The 21,273-nt window shown below is 28.4% G+C and overlaps 2 protein-coding genes across 5 annotated transcripts; both read left to right on the forward strand.

Moving 5' to 3' along the window:
* The first annotated feature begins 10,917 nt into the window (after nucleotides 1-10,917).
* On the forward strand, nucleotides 10,918-13,465 carry LOC123300821. Of its 2 annotated transcripts, XM_044883468.1 has the most exons (4): nucleotides 10,918-11,060; nucleotides 11,637-11,804; nucleotides 12,360-12,476; nucleotides 13,114-13,465. In XM_044883468.1, the coding sequence occupies exons 1-3, from the start codon at nucleotides 10,922-10,924 to the stop codon at nucleotides 12,440-12,442; spliced, it is 390 nt and encodes a 129-aa protein (XP_044739403.1). In that variant the 5' UTR covers nucleotides 10,918-10,921; the 3' UTR covers nucleotides 12,443-12,476; nucleotides 13,114-13,465. The 2 variants fall into 2 exon arrangements, with proteins under 2 accessions (XP_044739403.1, XP_044739401.1); XM_044883466.1 differs by lacking the exon at nucleotides 13,114-13,465 and having other exon boundaries at nucleotides 12,360-12,851.
* Nucleotides 13,466-14,141: 676 nt separating this feature from the next.
* On the forward strand, nucleotides 14,142-18,959 carry LOC123300574. Of its 3 annotated transcripts, none has more exons than XM_044883163.1 (4): nucleotides 14,142-14,203; nucleotides 14,545-14,663; nucleotides 16,916-17,083; nucleotides 18,270-18,959. In XM_044883163.1, the coding sequence occupies exons 2-4, from the start codon at nucleotides 14,546-14,548 to the stop codon at nucleotides 18,404-18,406; spliced, it is 423 nt and encodes a 140-aa protein (XP_044739098.1). In that variant the 5' UTR covers nucleotides 14,142-14,203; nucleotide 14,545; the 3' UTR covers nucleotides 18,407-18,959. The 3 variants fall into 3 exon arrangements, with proteins under 3 accessions (XP_044739098.1, XP_044739095.1, XP_044739096.1); XM_044883160.1 differs by lacking the exon at nucleotides 14,142-14,203 and adding an exon at nucleotides 14,269-14,314; XM_044883161.1 differs by lacking the exons at nucleotides 14,142-14,203; nucleotides 14,545-14,663 and adding an exon at nucleotides 14,351-14,505.
* The last annotated feature ends 2,314 nt before the right edge of the window (nucleotides 18,960-21,273 follow it).

The following is a 21,273-nucleotide window of genomic DNA, read 5'->3' on the forward strand; positions in this document are numbered from 1 at the left end:
TTACACCTACAGCATATACGGTCGAGTTGGTAAGATGTAAAGGATGAATCCAAGACACCTGGGCTCGATTCCTAGTAAATATTTTTTTTTTTTTTTCAATTTTCTTTAATTAAAACTACATACAGTTATACAATTTCCAGTAAACACTCTGTATATTACATTCATTAAAATTACGAAACCATACATGCTGATATTATACAAATGTATAATAACTTAGCACAGACATAGTGATCACAGTCACACAACACCGGCTGATTCTGATTTTTATAAATATTTCTAAATATTATTCTGTTATTATTACAATAATAAACTAAACAATAAAAAATAAGTAAATAAACAATAAAATAAATAAATTTAATAAACAATAAATAACAATGTGGCTTGATCAATGTTTTGGTGTATGTTGTGGTAAAATTATTGTTACGTGTTTAACATGTTGTTTTCAAACATGTGAACTATTTAAATGTAAATCAAATCGTAAGTTTTTTTATTTACCTTGATTAATTTATGTCTTTGTTCTGAAATATTAAACAAATAATGTTAATAATCTATATTATTAGCAATTTTATTTATTGTTGATATAAAAATTGTATTGTTTTGTTTTGTTTGGACAACAATTAACGGTTGTTTTATTTTAGTATTAAGTTGATGCATTTAACATTGCTTTAAGGCTTTGTGAATGTATGTCCAAACGAATCAGGCATTTGGGTACTAAACCAGCACAAATTGATTTCTGCTGATTCTTAAGGATTTTGATTTTATATCTTATACAAATACAAAATATCGAATACAAAAATTAAATTAAAGGAGGCGAATGATATAAATCTTATATAGTTTGCGTGGGAAAAATAGTTCATTACCGCCCTAGTGTGATAATGAATTCTTTCCCGCACTAGGGCGGATTGATAAACTTTAAATATTAATTATCGTTTATTTTCCCATTTTAGAGGCTTAGATAATGTTTCGTACGATATACAAAAGTAACGCATTATTAACGATTGTTTTTTGCGATTGTCCAACTCTTTGCTCGTTGTGCAAATTTCGCTGGCGTACGTTATAATTCTCTTACAAGAAGTTTTAAAAATAGGCAATTTTTTTACACAAATATGCTAAATAGTGTCCAAAAATATTCTTAGTAGAATTTTGTAGAGAATTTTTATAAAACTACAATACGGCCTTTTAAAGCTTATAGAGGGTTTTACTGGCATTTGGATAAAATAATACTTGAACCACTTACTTATTTTTATCGTTTTCTTTCCATAAGTTCATGTTTGTATTTGATATTCAAGATCGGTCCTTTTAGAGAGCCCCTTAGATGTTTACGTTGAAAAACTACTCGTTTTCCGTATTTTTGTCTGCTGGAAGACTCAAAATAGTACCTAAGGTACTAGTAAAATCTGTGATTGTACCTTCCCGATTTCTAATCATTCTACACTCAGGCAATAATGTTTTAAAAGTCACTCATTTTATTACTAAACATATCTTTATAAATCCTTTAAGAAGCAGATAAAAATAATATTAGAAATAACTTTATTATATGGGCTTACGGTCTATATGGTTTGTAATATTAAAGTGGTGTAGTCTGTATAATATATACGCATTTGATTTATACATAAAATAAAAAAAATTACACCGAAAAGCGCAAAATAATATTGCTAATTTTATTGGTATTTTATTATTGCGTTTGATGGTTTTATTGAATTTTTTTCGAATTCTTTATAACTAATATAAAGAAGACCAAAATTATCTAATTTCAGTGAGATACCTACGTGATTTTTTTTGTTTACATTCTGATTAAAAACAATTTCAGTTTATTTAAATTAATTAAGTAATAAAACTTTGTTGTATAAAGTTTTAAGTATATTATAATAACTGCAGAGATAAGTTGTCAATTACTCAACAACCACACTTTTATTGTTAAATATGTTAATTTATTTTACGCGTACCTACCTACTACATATTTAGTAAAAAAAATTGTCTTTTATACTTTTGTTAAGGTAGTACGAGCGCCAAGGCAATCTTAGACCTAGAGTTGAAATTATTTGTACTTTATTTTCAACTTTGATGATGAATTTTGCTGTAACTTCATATTAACTTTCAAAGTGATTCAATTTTTTCTGCACAATTTTTGTAGAGAACACACAAGTTAAATAAGACATCCCATATCAACATCATCCTATACAACTATCAATATATATTTCGAAAGCAAAAAATTTTTCAGTTATAATAATTAGAATTAAACTGACATATTTATTATTTAATAAATTATAGTTTAAAACAACTAAACAACAAGCATCATTTAACTAAAAAATGGATTATAACTTATATTTTAATCTAAATTCAAAGCGTGGGGTGCTCTCTAGATTTATTCTTTAAGAGTAGCTGACTCGACAGATATCGAGCAGCTCAAGAATTAAATTTTCCATTACAATTAAAATTATTATCCACTTTTTAGTAATAATGTTTTTCAGCGCAATTTGTCGCGCTATATAAAATATTGTGTGCTAGTTTAAAAAAGTAGAAAAAAAATATGTGCTTACTCAGATGACTTTTAACCTCACGAACTTCCGCACGAGCGGATATCATCACCACTACACCATCTGTCCGTTGAAAATACCATTGAAATTTCAAGATAAAATTGTTAAAGTGATCAAGATAAAATTATCTTTCGTTTATCCTAGTGATCCTGGTCATGATAGACTTATTAAATTATTGTATTGTTATCGGTCCATCATAAGAATGGAAATTTTTAAGGCAATCAGACGTAGGGAAACAAGTTCGGGAAAATTAGTATGTTCCGTTAAATTCATACATACATACATACATACGAACAAAAAAGGTGTAAAAAAGACTAATAATTTCATTTTGTAAAGAGTAAACAGTTGGATATTCATTAAAATTTTCAAAATAATAATGAAATATGTATAAATATGTATTTTTAATTAAATTTAAAAATAAACCATCCATTAGATATCAGGTATGGGTACTTGGGTAACAATCAAGTTTATATGCCAAGTGAAGTGGTTACAATTGATGACAAATTCATGGTCATTGTCAATGACTTCTGCACTTCCAGTTCAAAATAACAAAATAAACCACTTAAGTCACTTTATTTCATCAAGTATTAACATGTTAATTCACATGTATAAGTTAATTATCTTTTTTTCGAAAAAAAAAAAACAGAATGAGGAAAATAACTTCTAAACATGACATAAAATTTATTTTCCTTTGTTTTTCTCGAAGGTTATTGGCCAGTTCTTTCCTTTTCTTATGTTTTCGAAACCAACAATCGAGGTCCTTTTTTTTAAAACAAAGTATGCTATACAGAAACACTTGTCAGTCTTTGAAATAAGCGAATAACCGAAACACTCCCAGGTTAGACAATCAAGATAAATTAAGTAAATTATTATTTAACAATGCACTAACGTGTCATTTTATTACAGCCATTAAAAGGTGACAATTAATTTATGTTAATTGTTATGCACAGTTATATAAAAATTATCACAAAAAACAATTAACAAAAAGTTATATTTTCAATTAGTAATTAAGAAGGTATTTAATCATTGCCATTTTTAAAATAACCATCTTTATGCTAAAACTTATTGAGGCTCTTATGTGCAAGTGTTTAATTGGCTTGAAACTTAATAATTTGTTTAGGAATCCTGATAAATATTCATTGATGGAAAAAAAATTTTATAAACAAAAACGATTTTCCAGATAAGAATGGTTAAAGTTACAATTGAATTTCAAGCACTGCGATTATACCCTTTCCTCTATCGATTTGAAATTTGGATATGCTATATAGGTATTTATATTTTTCTTGCCTTGGATACTTTTATTTTTCGAAAATCCTGTTAACTTTCCCAATTTCATTTTTCAAACCCTGGTACAGTGAAATAAGAAAAATTTCTATAGTCCCAAGGCAGGTAAAAATACCCTCCCATTAAAATGATGAAAGAAAAATTGCAAATTTTTCTTCAAATATATATCTACCAAAGAATGTTTAAAATTTATACATAACAGCCTTAAGCAGTAATCAAATCATTTCTAAAATGTTTAAAACTGATTAAAATGGCTTAAATGGAGTGTGTGCCACAATAGACGGACAGAGCGATACTGAATTTTTAACGAAGATGAATTATTACTCATCCCGTCTTATTTTCGTATGCTCTGTATTATCATAATTTTTATTATGTACGAATACCAAATTTTATGGACGTAACCAAGAAAATATTGAAATGATGAAAAACAAAAATGTTTTAATCTCACAAAAAAAAAAAAAAAAAAAAATTGCGTTATCTTTATCCTATAACACTCTCTTCCGATGGGAGGTTGTGTTGAAAACAAGAATGCTTACAGATTCCGCTGTTCCATTTATAAAATTTTTTGACCTAAACTTTTTGATTTAGAATTTCTTTTGGGCCAAATGTTGAGTACACACAATACTATTTAAAATTGCGTAGGATCTAAGTAAATTATTAAACTTCGATAAAAACTAACTCAAGTTTTTCTCTTCGAAAATGCTGTCTTGTATACAGACAAAAATGTTATTTTTGCAATAATATGATCAAATTTTTTATTGAGCAAGTAATTTCCGTGCAGTAACCGTTTAATAAATCATACAAACTACCTTTATATTTTCAACGGAAAAATAAAACCTATATTTTTTTTATAAAATCACTTCAAAGAGTACTCATTTATTTGATATTTCCGAAAGGTAAAATATTATATTATTTACTTTGACATACTTCACATAAAATAATAATAAAAATTATATAATATCGTTACAATGCATTAAGCATGTGGAAACTGAAAAAGTTATTAAATATTAAATCGTAGCCGGTATTGAGTATGCAAAAACTAGTGAACTTTATTTTTAACTTCTCAATATACGGAAGCTATTGAAATCGGTCCAAAAATCAAAATTTCGAAAAAAAAATCGAAATTTTCATCATATCTTTACTTGTCATGGACAAGTCAATGTACTAACACCACTCTCATGAATGAATGGTGATGCCAACCTCCGAATTACCCCCATTATTGTGTAACGGATTGGGGAGAGGAGGTGTTGAAATTGGGGCATTGGGGTGAAGAATTGTAATATTAAGAAACTTATCTGTTAATATTAAGAAACTGAAACTCCGATTATTATTAAAGTTGTAAAAAATCACTTAAACAATAATTTACCTCCTGACAATATTTTCTGTAGTTTGTATGACATTAAAAAACTATTTTTCCCAGTTCCGTGTATTTATTTCAACACCTCCTGAATGGAAAACGGGATTTAGACCTCTAAGCTAGATATACACTTCTCCTTTTGAATACATTAATTAACATTTTGGTATTTTAGGCCATTATGGAAAAGTATTTTCATGATTTGGGAAATTGAATGTATGGACCATAAGGGTCACATTCACATGAACAGCTTGGTTCTTTTGAATTATACAAAAAGTTGAAATACCTAGAAAAGATTTTATGTTTTCTTCTGGGTATATATCCGACCAAATGACTTCAAAGATTTCTACTTTCTGTTACACCACATGTCTTACTGAGCGTGAAATAAATTTTTTCCGACGCAATGGTCATTTAGCTTTCTCATACAGAACCCGAACAGAAAGCTTTTATTCCGCATGATAAAAATCGTCAGCATACTTGGTTGGCTAAATAATTTCTGTTATTATAACTTCAAGAGCGTGGAAAATTTAATTCTATGAATTAAAATTAAATAAAAACTTATTTTTTAATAAAATTTCAATTTGTTATTTTAAAACTGACGTAAGATATTTATTACTATTTCCAGTTAAAGTCACCGTCGTGGAAAACCCAGATACACCACAATTAGCATCTGTAAGAGTTCCACGATCTTTACAGCAACAACAAGGTAATAAATTTTAAAGCCAATACGCAGTGTTAGTTTATTTTTGGAGAATACATTTTAATAAAGTTATTGAATTCAAGGGCAAAACTATGCAATATGACAAAATCATGCAATAAATGCACTATTAGCATTAATAATTATATAAATTAAATAATAATACTTTCTTCTTCTTGTGCAAATAATCACTGTTGCAGAAAGTGAACATCTTATTATTATTAGGCGTATTTATTTATCGTGATGTAGAAATGCAATGAAATATCTCTTCTAATTTGTATTAAAAATAATTTCTTGTACTGACCGAAGACAATATAACGAACAATCATTCTGGGTATATAATGTTGTCGTTATCTCAGAAACTCATCCAATTTTAGAGAGGAGCCAATTTTTGTATTTCTGGATCAAAATTACTCTAGCCAATGATTTTTATTTTAAAAAAAATTTTTTTCGATCTCACGCAATTTTTTAAGGGGTTTTTCTTTGGAAAAATTCAGAAACTTCGAAATAATTTTTGCCAAGAAATTTAATATAACATATAGGTTATTTGAGACCCAAAAATACAGAAATTGAATGCATTTAAGGATCAGAAGATTAGTTTTTGGGACATTTTTGTGTATTCAATACCTTAAATAATCTATATACACAAAAATCTGATATATTTGGGAGTTGAAGGGCAAGTATCTGAAGGTTTCGAGTGAAGAAATTGCTCTGAGAAATTTACTACGAAAAAACAATATTGGTTAATATCTTGAAAACTACTACGCGTCCACTCATCATTGATGTGTGGAGTCATCAAAAGAGCTCGATTTTTGTATTTTTTTGTATCAAAATTAAAATTGGTTTTTATCCAATTCGCTTACGAAAAAATTTACCAGATACCAAAACAATCTATTTTTTTTTTTTTTTTTTAATTAAACTTCTTTTGTTAAGATATAGACTGAGGAAATTACTGCAGGATTTTGGTGTTTTGTTATGATTTTTTACTGCTTTTGTCTTTGAGGATGCCACCGCAAACCGATCTTTTTAACATAATTCGTTGATTATTTTAAACTAAAACACAGTTAACAAAAGAACTCTTTGTTTCAAAACGATGTTTTAATGTTAGATTTTTTAATTTTTTTACCTAGTATTTTTTTCTTAAGGTATTTGTCTAGAGCTTCGATCTTCAACTCTTTACCAAACTTATTAAGTGTTTACAGGTAAAATCTAGTCTTTATCTGCTATTTGTATCATTTTGTTGAATAAATTACCAAAAATAAACTAAAACTGCACATTCAAAATTTTATTGGACCTGTTGGTTAATTGATGGCACAAAATATTTGTTTCTTTCTCAAAACATTCATTGAATTAAAAAAAAATGATAAGAATTTATTTATTCTTTTTTCCTGGCGATTGAACGTTTTTGAACTTAACTAACAGGTCTAAAAACTTCTATTAACTGATAATTAATTTAGAGAATATTAATTTAGATCCTCTTTTAGTCGTAATTGTAGAAGATAAACCTCCAAGTTATGAAGAGGCTTGCGGAATACATCATATTTAGTAACTAATGTAATTTATGGAGAAAGACAATCGTTTTGCAGATATAAATAAACTTGATGGTAAGTTTTGATTCATTATTTTATTTATGCAAACAGCATTTTATTTTAGTATCACAAGTTGTCTATTTAAAAAAAAACAAATTCAGTTTTCTATTACTTCAATGGACAAACCATAATAATCACATTTCAGAATTTTCTACTAAAACATGTAAACTGTAAAAAGTTTTTATTATTATTTTTTTTATATATGTCTCACATCGACACTTACAAGGATAACTGACTTATTTATTTCACTTTGAAAAAATCACATGAACAAATTCCTCTAGTCAATTTAGCTAAGCGGCACAAATAATATCTCTAAAAAGTTGTATCGATGTGAATCCGGTAAAGCTTTATTTTAAGCGCATTTGGCTCGTTTTATTCGTTCGAAAAAGAATGATTAAGTCAGTTTGAAGAACTGAAATGGGACTCAAAATGTTAAATCTTAAATATTAAACCTATAATTTTTCTCATTATAGAATTTATGAAAACAAAAATGGAAGAATTATGTTGGAAGTAATAAAATAATAAGAAGAATTTTCAAAAAAAATGTAAGTTGGTAATTTTTATTTCTTTATTTTCACTTCTCAACTCATTATGTTTTATATGCTTTCAGATTTACCAAAATTCACTGAATTCAACTTATTTACTTAATGAAATAAATTCATCTTGGTGTCGTAGTACTTCTTACAATTTGGCACGAATTTACTCTTTACAATTTTTAAAGAATATTGATCTTAATTATCTCAACATGTCTTGAAAAACCAATCGTTGTATTCATAAAAACATAATTCTTAAAGTATTTTTATACATAATTTTTAAAAATATAAAAGCTTCAAAGGCTCGCTGTAAATGAAAGTAGATCGATCTAATGAACTTTTTAAGAATAAGTCCACAGTGGGAGTTACAAAACGGCAAAACTCTATTGCGCAAAAATGGATACAAAATACACCTGTTAATTAGGTAAAGGTAACAAGTTAACAATGTGAGACATTCATATACCGAATTAGAGCAAATTTTTGTCATTTTCTTGCTTTCGTTACAACAATACATATAGTGAGGTGATAATAAGCTCAATTAATCATAGCAAATTTTAGTTAATTATATAAATATTATTAATTTATAATACCTGTAATTATAGTTTAACACATTTTGGCTATATTTACAAAATTTCCCAAAGAACTAAAAGACTTAAGTACCAGTATCGCAAACCATTTTTTTGAAAACTGATAAAATTCTCTTCACAAATTAAAATTTAGACAATGTCCACTCTTTTTTATCAAAATTGATCCTTTGTATTAAATAACAATATTGTATTAAATAATAACAAGAGTTAATTGTTTAAATACCCTGTAAAAAAAGTGTTGAATGTTACTTTAAAAAATGTATGGCGCCGTTTCAAATAAGTATGGCAACATTAGATTTGCTTTTCGAAAATTTTAAGCCAAACGTTGACGTCTCCCTTTGCATAGAAGAATATATCATACGTGTCGTGCCAACTGGTTTTCGTATAATACTGTTAATGTGTGTGTACATGTTTTTCGGATATTTTCGAGAATTTATTATTTTTTCGAAAATCTTTCACAAGATCACTAGTTGAAGCAACCAGAAAATTTTCTACCTATCTTTAAAAGTTTTCTAGAAAATGTTTCAAACAAAAGTTGTTTATTTTTTTATAAGGAACTTTTACATTTAAATTTTTGTTCTATCTCTCACAAGACAGTCAGAAAGAGACTTTTTCACAATGATTCATCATACAATTTAGTTTAATTTTATATGTTTAATATATGATGAGTCATTAGGAAATAACCTGCTGGGAAAATAATCTGATAGTCATTAAGAAGCAATTTGAATGGACTTAACATATAAATTATCAGCTTTAAAAATATAACTACAGGTGGCTCTTGTATCCCTTTTGTGAATTTAACAAGAGCGCAATAAAAAAAATGCTGATGTAAATGGAGAAATTTTGTTTAATTAGCTGAATGTGTTAATTGTGTACAAATAAGACTGATAATTGATAAAATAAAGTAATGATAATACCTGATAAGATACTTTTTATATAACAATGTTTCAATAATATAAAAAAAAATACACTTTTATACATACGAACATTACAGCCACAATAAATAAAATAATTTGTTATTATAATTAATTATTAATGTATTTATTTAGATAAAAAATAATTTATTAAAAAATAAAACGACATTTAATTTTTTTTCATTATATTTGTTGTCATTTAAGAACCTTTCATGTATATCATAATTGTAATTATAGCAAAAGAAACTGCGGATTTGAACAATGGCCATTAAGGACCTGTGCCCATAGGCTCCCACAAAAACTCTGGTCTCTATTTTTGTGTCTACTTTCTTATTTTTTGAATTTATATAATAAGAACTATATTTTATATAGTGAAACAAAAGAACTGGCGGAGTTAACTGTTGAAATACTCTAAGTAGACATTGTTGAATATCAGTGCAAAAGAAAATAAGATTAATATAGAAGAAAATAGAATCTAATAATATTATAAAGCTGAAGAGTTTGTTTGTTTGTTTGGTTAAACGCTCTAACATAAGGAACTATTTGTTTTCCTTTTTTCGAATTGAAAGTCTTTTAGTGTTGGATAGTCCATTTATCGAAAAAATACTAAAGGCTATACAGCATCTTGCACTGGCAGTTACCCACCCGTTTCGCTGGTGGCTAACTGCGATTACTACTAAAAAGCTTTTAATTAAGCATTACATTCATAATGCTTCATAATAAGTAGCTCATACGTCAGAATAAAACATAGGCCATTATTTATAAATATACAGACAAATACTTGCCCGCTTTGCTGCACATTTTCGAAAACTCCTAAATGGATTTAAATAAAACTTAACAATAGTAGGAACAATAATATAGTTCACATATTAGAATAACACATAGGCTATAATTTATAAAGATAGCATTTATTTCTCCGCTTCGCTGGATGATTTCTATTTTAAAAGCAAAATAATTTGGTTTCATATAATAAAAAGTAACATATATTTCTAATGTTGTGCATGTAACGGGGATAAGTAAGATCGTTTAATGAAGTGGGTGGAATAGAATAGTCTTAAACCGATTCAAGAGATTTACAGGCTCTTGCCACTGTTACGTGTACTTTGGTTATAAATATAATTCCTGGCTAGCACATAACATAAGCCTTTCTAAGATGCACGGGAAGTCTACCCTTATATCTGTTCACGTATGTTCAGATATTTTTTATCGTTATCATTGATAAAAAATATGAAATTTCGGAATACAATTAAAAATAAACTGATTGAAAACTAAATTAATTGATTAAAAAAAAATATATTTATATATTTTTTAAATAGGAGGAAAATTGGATAGAATGAATGACTTATTGAAAGTTATTTTAAACAATTAACATAGGTTTAATAATTTGTTTATTAATTTTTAAGTTAAAAGAATTACTGGTTAGGAAATGTCGGATAATTCATTAGATTATGCCTTTTTAATATATGTAATTGTAATTATAGTCTGTGTTTTATTAGTTTGTTGTTCGATTTGGAAAAGTGTTTATAAATGTGAAGAAAATGAAGAAAGAATACATCGGCATCAAAGTAAGTAATAATATGATATTTTGTTCTAATAGTTGTCACAATCTATTTAATTATGAAAATCGAAAATTTTTTATATATCTCTACGTTCTTAACTGTCAATAAATAATTTCGATTGATTTTTCTCAAACTCTGATACATAAAATTTCTTGTTTAATGATAATCGGGAATATCGATGATTTCTTTCTCCACATTTTCTTAATAAAACATGAAAACACCGTAAAAGAGTTGACGTTGACGTTCTTGGATATAGTATTTGAAGTCATATACTATGTTTGTAATAAGAACTCCATGTACAATTCTGTTTTGCTGCAAAGAGATACCACCAAATCTTTGATGGCTATTGCTTGTTTTTATAGTTATAAATAATTTTTCTTTACTGTATGTTACATGAATGAGCTAAATTTTTGCGTTATTAAAGCAAAAACAAAATTAAAATTTCATCGATATACCCTAAATATAAAATCAAAAAATTTAAAAGTACTTAACAACAATTTAATTTATTTGCCTGGTCCTCATATATGCTCCTATTTGGCTACATGTCTTATATTTTTATAAAGTAATCTAATTTAATTTCAGATGAAATATATTTGGAGAGAATTCGTGTGATTGCAATGCAAAATGCTGCTGTCACTTTTGATCATTCGAATCATCATCCAAGTCCAATACATCAACTGTATCTCAATCGTTATGGATCCCAACCACCAATGTACGAAGAAGGTGTATTTCCTGGAGATTTAGTTGGAAGTTAGTATATAACATTTTAGAATCAATTGCTTAGCTTTAATATGTTGAAAGTTGGGTGAAAATGATCTCTTGCGGTAAAATAAGTGATCTAATTAAGAAGTCATAAGAATTCAAAGATTGTTCCCCATCTCATTTAAGCAAAACACAGGTTTATATGAATTTGATATGTATCTCTATGGTGATATTGGGCAATGACGTGACTAACCTAAATCTTCCTCTTTGTTTAGTTAGGAATTTTTATCGTTCATATTTTGCGTTCTTTTCATTTATGTTTTAGCCTGTTTAGTGAGAATTCTTCACCTCAAGCGATTAAAAAAATATAGTCAACATGCCGATTACCTAATAGTTGAAAAAATTGCAATTTCATTTGCTTTTCAATTACTTAATTACATATTTTTCATTTTAAGTTCATAAAACTTAAGTAACCTCATTTCTTTTGATTTTTCTAGGGCGAGCATTTTCCACCCAAGACTTCCCCTTACCCACGCCAATGAAAACCCTATATTCCTGTGAGCTCATAATATAAAATATGCTACTTTTTTTTCATTATTTCAGATGTAGAAAATCCTCCACCTAGTTATGAAGAAGCACTTCGAGCCACACTAGTACACAACAATAACTCAACAAATAATCGTTAAGCACAATCAACATTCGTTATCATAATATTTCGAGGAGTAATAGTTAAACTGTGTTAACAACCTACTACATAAAAGTCTATGGTATCATAAAGCCTAAATACTAATACAGGCTGTAAATCAACAAATGGTAAATAATCAAGATGATGGTAGGGTGCGACGAAACAAGTAATTTTATTGCAAAGAACATATCCAAAACGACCACCTTTTCCTTATTTTGCTAAATTTAGAATTAAAATCAATAATGACTTAATTTAGTTTGAACACATGATTAACACAAGATTTGAATGTTATACTGATTCTGCAGCATAGGGTTGACAACGACAAAAAAAACAGCTCGAAAACTGATAGCTTAGGACTTTAAAAAAAGTGAACTACATGGAGAAACAACGCGCTAGGGAGCTCCAAAAATTTCGTGAAAATCTTTATGAACCAATAAAATTTTGCAAATTAAAAACTTGAGTGTATTTTATCATAAATATTTCTGGAATTAATTTTGCGTATAACCTTTATCTTTCTTTATTCCTAACAAACAGTATAAGTTTTTGAAAAATTTCTATTTTACTTATATTTTTTAATAATTGCTGAATATCATTATTAACACAATGCAAAATCTTTCTTGTTACACAGGAAATATTTCCTCACATTTAACTAAGAACGAGGTATTTTTTTAGGATTCCATCGTCAAAGATGAAAAAAGAAAGAATCCAGTAACTTTGCCATTTGGTGTTCAATTTTGATAAATAGCATATTGAAGGATCATTCAAAGAAACAATTTCAAATAAGTTTTCTTCTCAAATGAACATAGCGCCAGATACAAAGCTCCAAAAAATGCAAGAATTGTGTGAAACCATAAATTTTCAAGCCATGCGATATAGAAATGCTCTACAAACTGTATTAGCATTAGCATACGGCAACAATAACCGAAACGAAACTACGAGCAATGCAATATCTATCATCCACTAACTGACCTAACAATGGCTAATGACCAACTGTGAAAACACCAAAAAGTTTTCTAGAAATATGTATTTTAAATAGTGTCCGACCGAAGCTTCGGCTTCGGCCACCTTCGGTCAAAAAAACCACCTTCGGTCAAACATTCGGCTTCGGCCTGAAATCAGGCCGAAGCCGAAGCTTTGTTCTTAGCAAACGTCGGATTTGAACGAATTGTTCTAAATGTTATTATTTTGAAATAAATTTCAAGGTAATTTTTTTTAATCATCTTTAGATTGACTTCTAGATCAACTTCTCAAGATCATAACCTCTAAATCAACTTCTAGAGATCAACTTTAATATTAACGTTTTAAAATCATGTTTTTAAATCTTCGGCTTCGGCTCGACTTCGGCTTCGGCCGAAGGTTGTGGCGATAGCCGATTAATCGGCTTCGGCTTCGGCTTCGGCCAAAAATCGACCTTCGGTCGGACACTAATTTTAAATCAAATTCTATAAATACATATGACCTGTTTTAAAACTAATAACAATACAAAACAAAATTTTCAATAATTAGGTATTAAATATATTTGTATGTACTAATTCCTGACTAAGAGATAACGCAAATTTTATAAAAATTTATATTCCACTGATTGGTCCGTTGAGTTTTTACTCGAACGCTAAGTGCAAGCGGACTATCTACCTTTATATCTCTCTAAATATACTTACAGATATTATATTTTATCCGCAATTGTTATCATTGATAAAAAAAATTATGAAATATCGAAACACAATTGAAAATAATACTGATATGTGGTACATATTAGACCCAAGTAAGTAGTTTGTATTTGAATTTTTGTATTTTAAAAACGGAAAAATTTGCATTTCAAAATGGACATGATGACGACTTATTAAGACAACATGTTACTAAACAATAAACAAAGGTTTATTTATTTGTTGTTAAATTTTATAGTGCAAAATTATTCATAGAAAATGTCGAATAGTCCGTCCGATGATGGAAATGCATTTTTTTTATTTTTAATAATATTATTTGCGTTTTGTTTGCTTTTGTGGAATATTTGTTCATCGCGTGGTGAAAATGAGAATAATGAAGAAGATATGTACCGTCGTGAATGTAAGTAATTACCTAATATTTTTTGTATTTTTTTTGTAGAATGTCATTTGTGGCATCATTGTTATTCGGATTGGCAATATTTTTAATTGTTGTCGGTTTATGTCAATGTATATCATTTGTATTCAAAATTAGAGCGATTCAAGAAGAAATTCGAGCTGGTGAGTGTCTTTTCTATTGTTAGTTTTAAGAACAATAGTAATACAATATATGAAGTAACAAGGTTGGCAATAATGCAAATAAAAAGTCATTCTTTAAACGGTAAAAAGCAACTTCCATAAATGGTTCATTATTCATTATGAATAAACTAAAATATCCGTGTATTCAGTTGTTAAATAAAACTAATCGATCGCAAGTTAGAAGACAAAATTTAGTTAAATGTTTAATCAATACATAGTATAAAAAAATTCCTTTCCGTCTGTCTGTCTCTAATCCCTATGTATATGTTCAGATCTATAAAACTACGCAACGGATTTTGACGAGGTTTTTCCTAATAGATATAGTAATTCAAAAGGGCGGTTTTATGTATAATACATGCATAATATAGTAGAGTAAGGGGTTGAAATAGGGAATGAATGGTTATGCTTCAAAAACTGAAAAATTTGAACATCGATTAAGCTCAAATATTGACAAGATATACAAGATAATGTTCCCAAGTGGGGTATCAAATTAAAGAGCATGGCGTGTACATTACAAAACTGTAACCCCTACCCACGGGGATATTTATAGTTTTATTTGAACATTATTTAGACAGATCATATTTTTCGGAGGGGATCGGTGGTTGATAAAAAATTGTAATTTGTTTTGAACCTTATTAGTGGTTTCCTGATCCATATTAGGGGTTCTTACGTTGCGTCGTTAGAATGTGAAACGTTTCTAGGATACAAATAAGCAAATCTAAGCTAAGATAAGGGCTGGTATATAGAAAAATTGGATACAAACCCAGAATAATCTGACTGTCTTCTGTATCCAAGTTAAGATCAGGGCTGGCATATGGAAAAATTGGATACAAAACCAGAATAATTTGACTATCTTCTGTATCCAACTCCTACTCTAGATTACCTCGTTTAATTGGATACAAAAATAAAATGCAAATGTAAACTTTGGGTTAAAATATTTCACCGCCAAGGCGTACCTAAATTTTTTTATGAGGCTAGACTGATCGTTTATAATTCATGACAATCAACAAAATCGAATTATTTAGGTATTTTCATATTCGACGTAGTTTAAAGTGACTTAAAATCAATAAATCTAAGATTTGATTCGGAATAATTTCAGTGATCCAACGGAATAAAAAAATTTGGCTCTACCGGCAGCCCTGGTTTAAGTTAAAAGTGAAATACTATTGTCGAATCATTTTGGCAAGTCCATTTGTTTATCTAAACATGTTTACTTGGTCAGATATATTACAATTTGATTGGTTGCTTCGAATGTTATTTTAACACAAACAAAATATGTTTTCAAAATATAATGTATAATCATGAGATGTCCACGTGACATATGGAATTAGCGAATTTGTACGAAATATAATCGATTTTAATTCAATTTCCTGACTTACACCTGTACTTTTTATAAATGTATGATTTTGTATGTTTTAATCACTTTTTAGTGATAAAGTTTTATAAGTATATATCTGGTTAATGTTAGAAACTTTATCTAAAAATTAATTATATTTAAAGTAAATAAACAATTAGAAATGAATGGCGTCATTCAACTAATTTACCTAACTGTGCTAATTTCAAAAACAGGGTGTCTCGTAACTATTAGAGGATACAGTTCTGAGGAAAAATTTCCAGCCCGGGTTTTTTTTGGATACAATATACTATTCTAGGATATGGCACGTAAAAAAATCCATAAACACCAACTTCTGAAGCGTGGTAAATAAGCTCCTGAGAGGTGAAAGAGAATTTTCTCTCATAGAACATATATATGTCAGAGCGGCCATTTTCGCAATGTATGTAAAGGGGGATATTAAATGAGTAAATAAAGAGGAATTTCTACCTCTTACCAAATAAGCTACTTAATGATCGTACAAAGGTAAGTAAGGGGTGTTATGTCTGCTAGCAATACGTTACATTTGTGCGGTCGTCAGGGAACTTATTTCGCATGGGGCAGAAAATTTCTTCAATTTTTGCTCATTTCATTCCCTCCTTCCCCTTTATCTCGAAAATTATCACTCTGCCAGAATATACCATTATCGAGGAAGTTATGGTTCCTTAGATCGTTAATAATTAATTGAAGTTTTAAGTACATGAAAAATATTAGCCCAGAAATTCAAAAACTTTTAAACGATAGTAACTGACGAATTTCTATATCATTAATAGTTTATCATATCCAAAAACTGCAAAAAGAACTTTATTCTTTTTGATAAGCAGTACTAATTAATAATACAAATTAATTAATTATATTTCAGGTGCGATTCGTGAACAAAGAATGCGTGTTATGACAATACAAAATGTCGCCTTCACGTGTGATCCACTAAACGATTATCCGCGTCCATTACGTCAAACGTATCCTGATCGTTATGGATCCCAGCCACCAATGTATGATGAAGGTGTATTCCCTTCAGATTCCATCGGTAGTGAGTATAAAATTTTGTATATTTACCTGTAGTATCTAAATATTTTTTGTGATAGATGATTGCCATAGACATGGAAACATGATTATTTCGAAAATCATGTTGCCATGTAACATGTTTAAACTAGTAAAGTAGTTAAAATACAAAAAACTGATCTGGGGCAAAAATCTAAATTTATTTTAAACTAAAGTAATTTAGAACGATACTTTTCAAATCTACAAATGAACTGTCTAACAAAAATAGGCAATATTCTTAACAGGGTTCGAGGATATATATCATGATATATATCCGATATATATCACGTGAATTTTTATGATATATATCAATACAAAAATGATTTTAAAAAATTTAATATTATTTAGTAATTTTTGGCGCTTGTTACCGTATTTCTACTTCCCAAATTTTGATGGCATTGGAGTAGAGTTAACACCTACTAATACTAAGCTCAAATCGTGTCGTGTCAGAAAAAGTTCGTTACTAAAGAGTAAGTTTAAGTAAAATTCAGAATCGGAAGATGATCTAGCTTTATCTTCCTTGCAGTCAAACCAAGCACAATTATGAAACGACAAAATTTTATTTTTTATTTGGTAATTAACAGTTTATTACGAATGGCTGATGGCTGATTTGATAATTAAAAGACTGATTATACTCTAAAGTTATTATTTGTAATGTTTATTGTTTTGTTACCTAAGTGTAGGTATGACCATTGACTGATAACAATTTTTAAAATTGTTTTTTGTTTTGATTTTTATTTATAAAAATTTCATTATTTTTAGTTGATTTTGCCTGATCTAGAAGAATATTCTATGTTTTGGTTTCATTTGTCTGATTTGAAGTGCCTGAAGTGCCTTTTCGAACCCTGATTCTTAAATATTAATACTTTATGAAATATTGGCGAAAAACGAAGTACCTTTCTTTATTTGTAACTTTTGCAATTTTTTTTGTAATGAAAAACGCTTTGAACACATTTTTCTATACATCATTTCGATTCCAACGAGCTATCACACGTATTTTTAAGACCAATATTTCTATATTTCACGAATTTGAACTTGTCGGATAGACTAAATAGCTGACACTAAAATTTACCTATTTGTATCATCCCAATAAATATAATTGATTGTCAATAATGAATTCATAATTAATTCATTATGGTAAAGCAAGCATATTCATAAATTTTTAATTTTTTCAGTTTTAGAAATTCCTCCACCAACTTACGAAGAAGCACTTCGAGCTGCATTAGTACACAGCAATAATAACCGGAACGAAACTACGAGTCCAACTACAATCAATATTAGTAATGATAATAATTCGACTTCTAGTAGCTAATAATAAGTTTAAGTTCTTTAATGAAACTATTAGCAATAAGTTTCCAGTGATAATGAACTAGTTCCAAATAATTATTTCTTGGTTTATTGACTGAATTATCCAGCAAAGGGCTATCTGAGCAATTGCTTCAAAAAGGAAGGAAGTTACCAAATAACTTGCAGCACTCAGCTATAATTGCAGTTGGGGGTAGCAAGCTAGTTTGGAATATCCGAAATTTTTGTCCTTTTCTCGACTTTTCGAGATTTTCTTCGATACCTTTTGACGACTAAGCGAGAAGTTTCTGAGATATCGACCGTATACGAAGATTAATGTTCCGGAGTAATTCGTTCCGTCGACACCTTTGAAACTTGCCGTTCCATCATAAAATTAACTACATTTTCATATGCCTATTGGTTATTTATGAGAATTAAAAACCATTAGAACGTACAAAACTAGCTCATTTTGTGCACGATTATAGGTGATATTTCGAAAATAATTTATCGAATTGTTAGGAGAATCCGATTTCTGAATTTTTGACTCAAATTTCCCTATATTTCAAGTTTTATTATTTTCCAAAAGAGATTTCGAAATCATAAAATTTTATTTGTAACTGATTTACATAAAGATCATTTTCTAGAATGTATATAGTATTTGAGTTGTGAAGGGTGGTATTCCCGGAACAATTCCAGTGGATATTTCAAAAATTCACTCAATCACAGAATGAATTAAGTTTTCATGATTTCTTTAAGTAATCGAAAGTAGTCCAGAAAGAAAACTCCTTACAATTCTGACAATGAACTTCTGACAATTCTAAACAAACTGTTGTGTTCAGTAACGTTCGCATTGATTTCGTAAAGTGTTCGATAAATGCGAATATGGCGTAATTATTGTAAGCAGTATATTCTAAACCTGCCATTCACGTTTCAAATTAAAATATAATTATCTTTCTCAATGTTTTCTTCACTGCATTTACCAAAAATACATTTTAATCGTATAGGCAATGACAACACATTTTTGTTATGTATATAACATAAAAAAGATTTAGTGTTAAAATGTACAAACAATTTGTTCGAACTTTATTAATTAAAATTTTTTAATTAATTAATAATTATTTACATGCATATTTATGTCAAGATTTATGAAATTTATAACACGACCTTTAATATCAAAGATTTTGTTTTCAAATTAAAGACATTTTGACAGATTGGTTAAATAATTAAATAAAAAAATTCCTAAGAAATTTCCCGTTAAATATTAGATTTTTATGATAATTTTATATTTTCTATACACTGAAAAACAAGTTTCAGATACATGTTTCATGTTTTTAATAAAATTTACAGAAAATTTTTGTATAATAAAATAAAATAAAAAACTCGTTTTTCAAGTAAGTGAGATACGATTTCAATCAAGTTTGAAAAGTAAATTTATTTATTAAAAAAAAATATTTAAAAAGTTTATTGCTATTTATTGTTACTGTTCAAAAATAATAAATTTTATTTGTATTAAAACGGTAGAAGTTTTATTTCATTTTTGTCTGAAAATTATTTAGAAATATTAATGGTATAATAATCATAAAACTAATTTCATATCAAAGATGCTACCTAATGGGACATATAAGAGCTGGCGACTCCACGAAAAATTTTATTTCAAGCCAGCTAGATTTTGGATTATTTTCTTATTGAAAGTAGGTAGAGATGAAAAACATCTCGCAAGTGAGGACGGTTTATTATATTTGGTAGTTCCCACCCTCGAATAGAACTGCAAAATTTGCTGATTTTCAGACTTTTTTTTAGCAAGTTGGCACTCGCGCTATAAGCATTTTGCTCACGCTCGATTTAAAAGATAAATTACTTTTAGTTTTCAAATGGTAAGCGGCAGAAACAATTTCTATCTTCATATATTTCTTTCTTTTTCCGAATTATGAATTAACCAGATTCAAATCCTTCAGGTGCAAAATGTTTTGCATTTCTATCTAATTTTAACAGAAGAAAAAATATACTAAATTCAGTCATCTTAAAATTCACACTGAAATCATCAGCGAAAATATGGTAACACACAACGGACAATACAATGGGCCTCTTCTCTCGGAGTAAATGTAAGCCCTGCCAAATAAGCCCTTCAACCTAACCACACCAATTCATATAGATTAAATTCTGCGTTACACATTTCCCAACAGACGAAGATTTGAAATAGAGTGCCCTATTTATTAATAGCATTCGTTTTGTATAACGGACAAAGGAAAATCTTTTGTTCTATTCTACGAAAGGAAAAGGAAATATTAATACAAAAAAATAAATTTTTTAAAAAAGGTCTCGGATAGTTTAAGTTCAGGTACTCAAAATATTCAACTGAATAATAACCTGTATCACTTTTTTGACGTGATTGCATATGATCACTTCACATTATGAACATTACATTAAAAAGTGAAATTCTCTCAATCTCAGTGGGTGAAGTTTTACTTACCACCTTTTGAGATAATTACAAAGACTTTCCATATGAAATTTTAATTACCATCTTACGAATAATTCCATTTTACCTCTATATAAGAATGATGAGGTTAATATAGAGATTTTGGTAACAAAAAAAAATTTATAAAATAATGAAACGTTTGTATACTGGCTGATCACACATCTCACGCTGCTTCTCAGAAATGAATTCATAAGCCATTATAAGCTGAAAATTTCTAAAACAAGCTTCAATCCTTTGAAGAAAGAAGTCTTATTTATTTCGTTTAATATTGAATTTTGACTAGACATTTTCATTAAAAGAGTCTGAATATATTTCGTTAATATATGAAAGGCATAATAGACATTTCTATTGAACGCTATTATAGAGACTAAATGGTTGTAAAATTTTTCTCCTAGTCTAATATGCGGGAAAATTTTGCA

This window comes from Chrysoperla carnea, chromosome 5 (assembly GCF_905475395.1).
Source record: "Chrysoperla carnea chromosome 5, inChrCarn1.1, whole genome shotgun sequence".
Classification (NCBI taxonomy): domain Eukaryota; kingdom Metazoa; phylum Arthropoda; class Insecta; order Neuroptera; family Chrysopidae; genus Chrysoperla; species Chrysoperla carnea.

Bases quoted from the DNA above. Each gene is read 5' to 3' on its own strand.
- LOC123300821 (XM_044883468.1), top strand. From the start codon at position 10,922: ATGTCGGATAATTCATTAGATTATGCCTTTTTAATATATGTAATTGTA. The intron at 11,061-11,636 runs GTAAGTAATAAT...ATTTAATTTCAG, and splicing joins AAGAATACATCGGCATCAAA to ATGAAATATATTTGGAGAGA. The intron at 11,805-12,359 runs GTTAGTATATAA...TCATTATTTCAG, and splicing joins TCCTGGAGATTTAGTTGGAA to ATGTAGAAAATCCTCCACCT.
- LOC123300574 (XM_044883160.1), top strand. From the start codon at position 14,292: ATGTTACTAAACAATAAACAAAG. The intron at 14,315-14,544 runs GTTTATTTATTT...TTTTTTTTGTAG, and splicing joins TTACTAAACAATAAACAAAG to AATGTCATTTGTGGCATCAT. The intron at 17,084-18,269 runs GTGAGTATAAAA...TAATTTTTTCAG, and splicing joins CCCTTCAGATTCCATCGGTA to TTTTAGAAATTCCTCCACCA.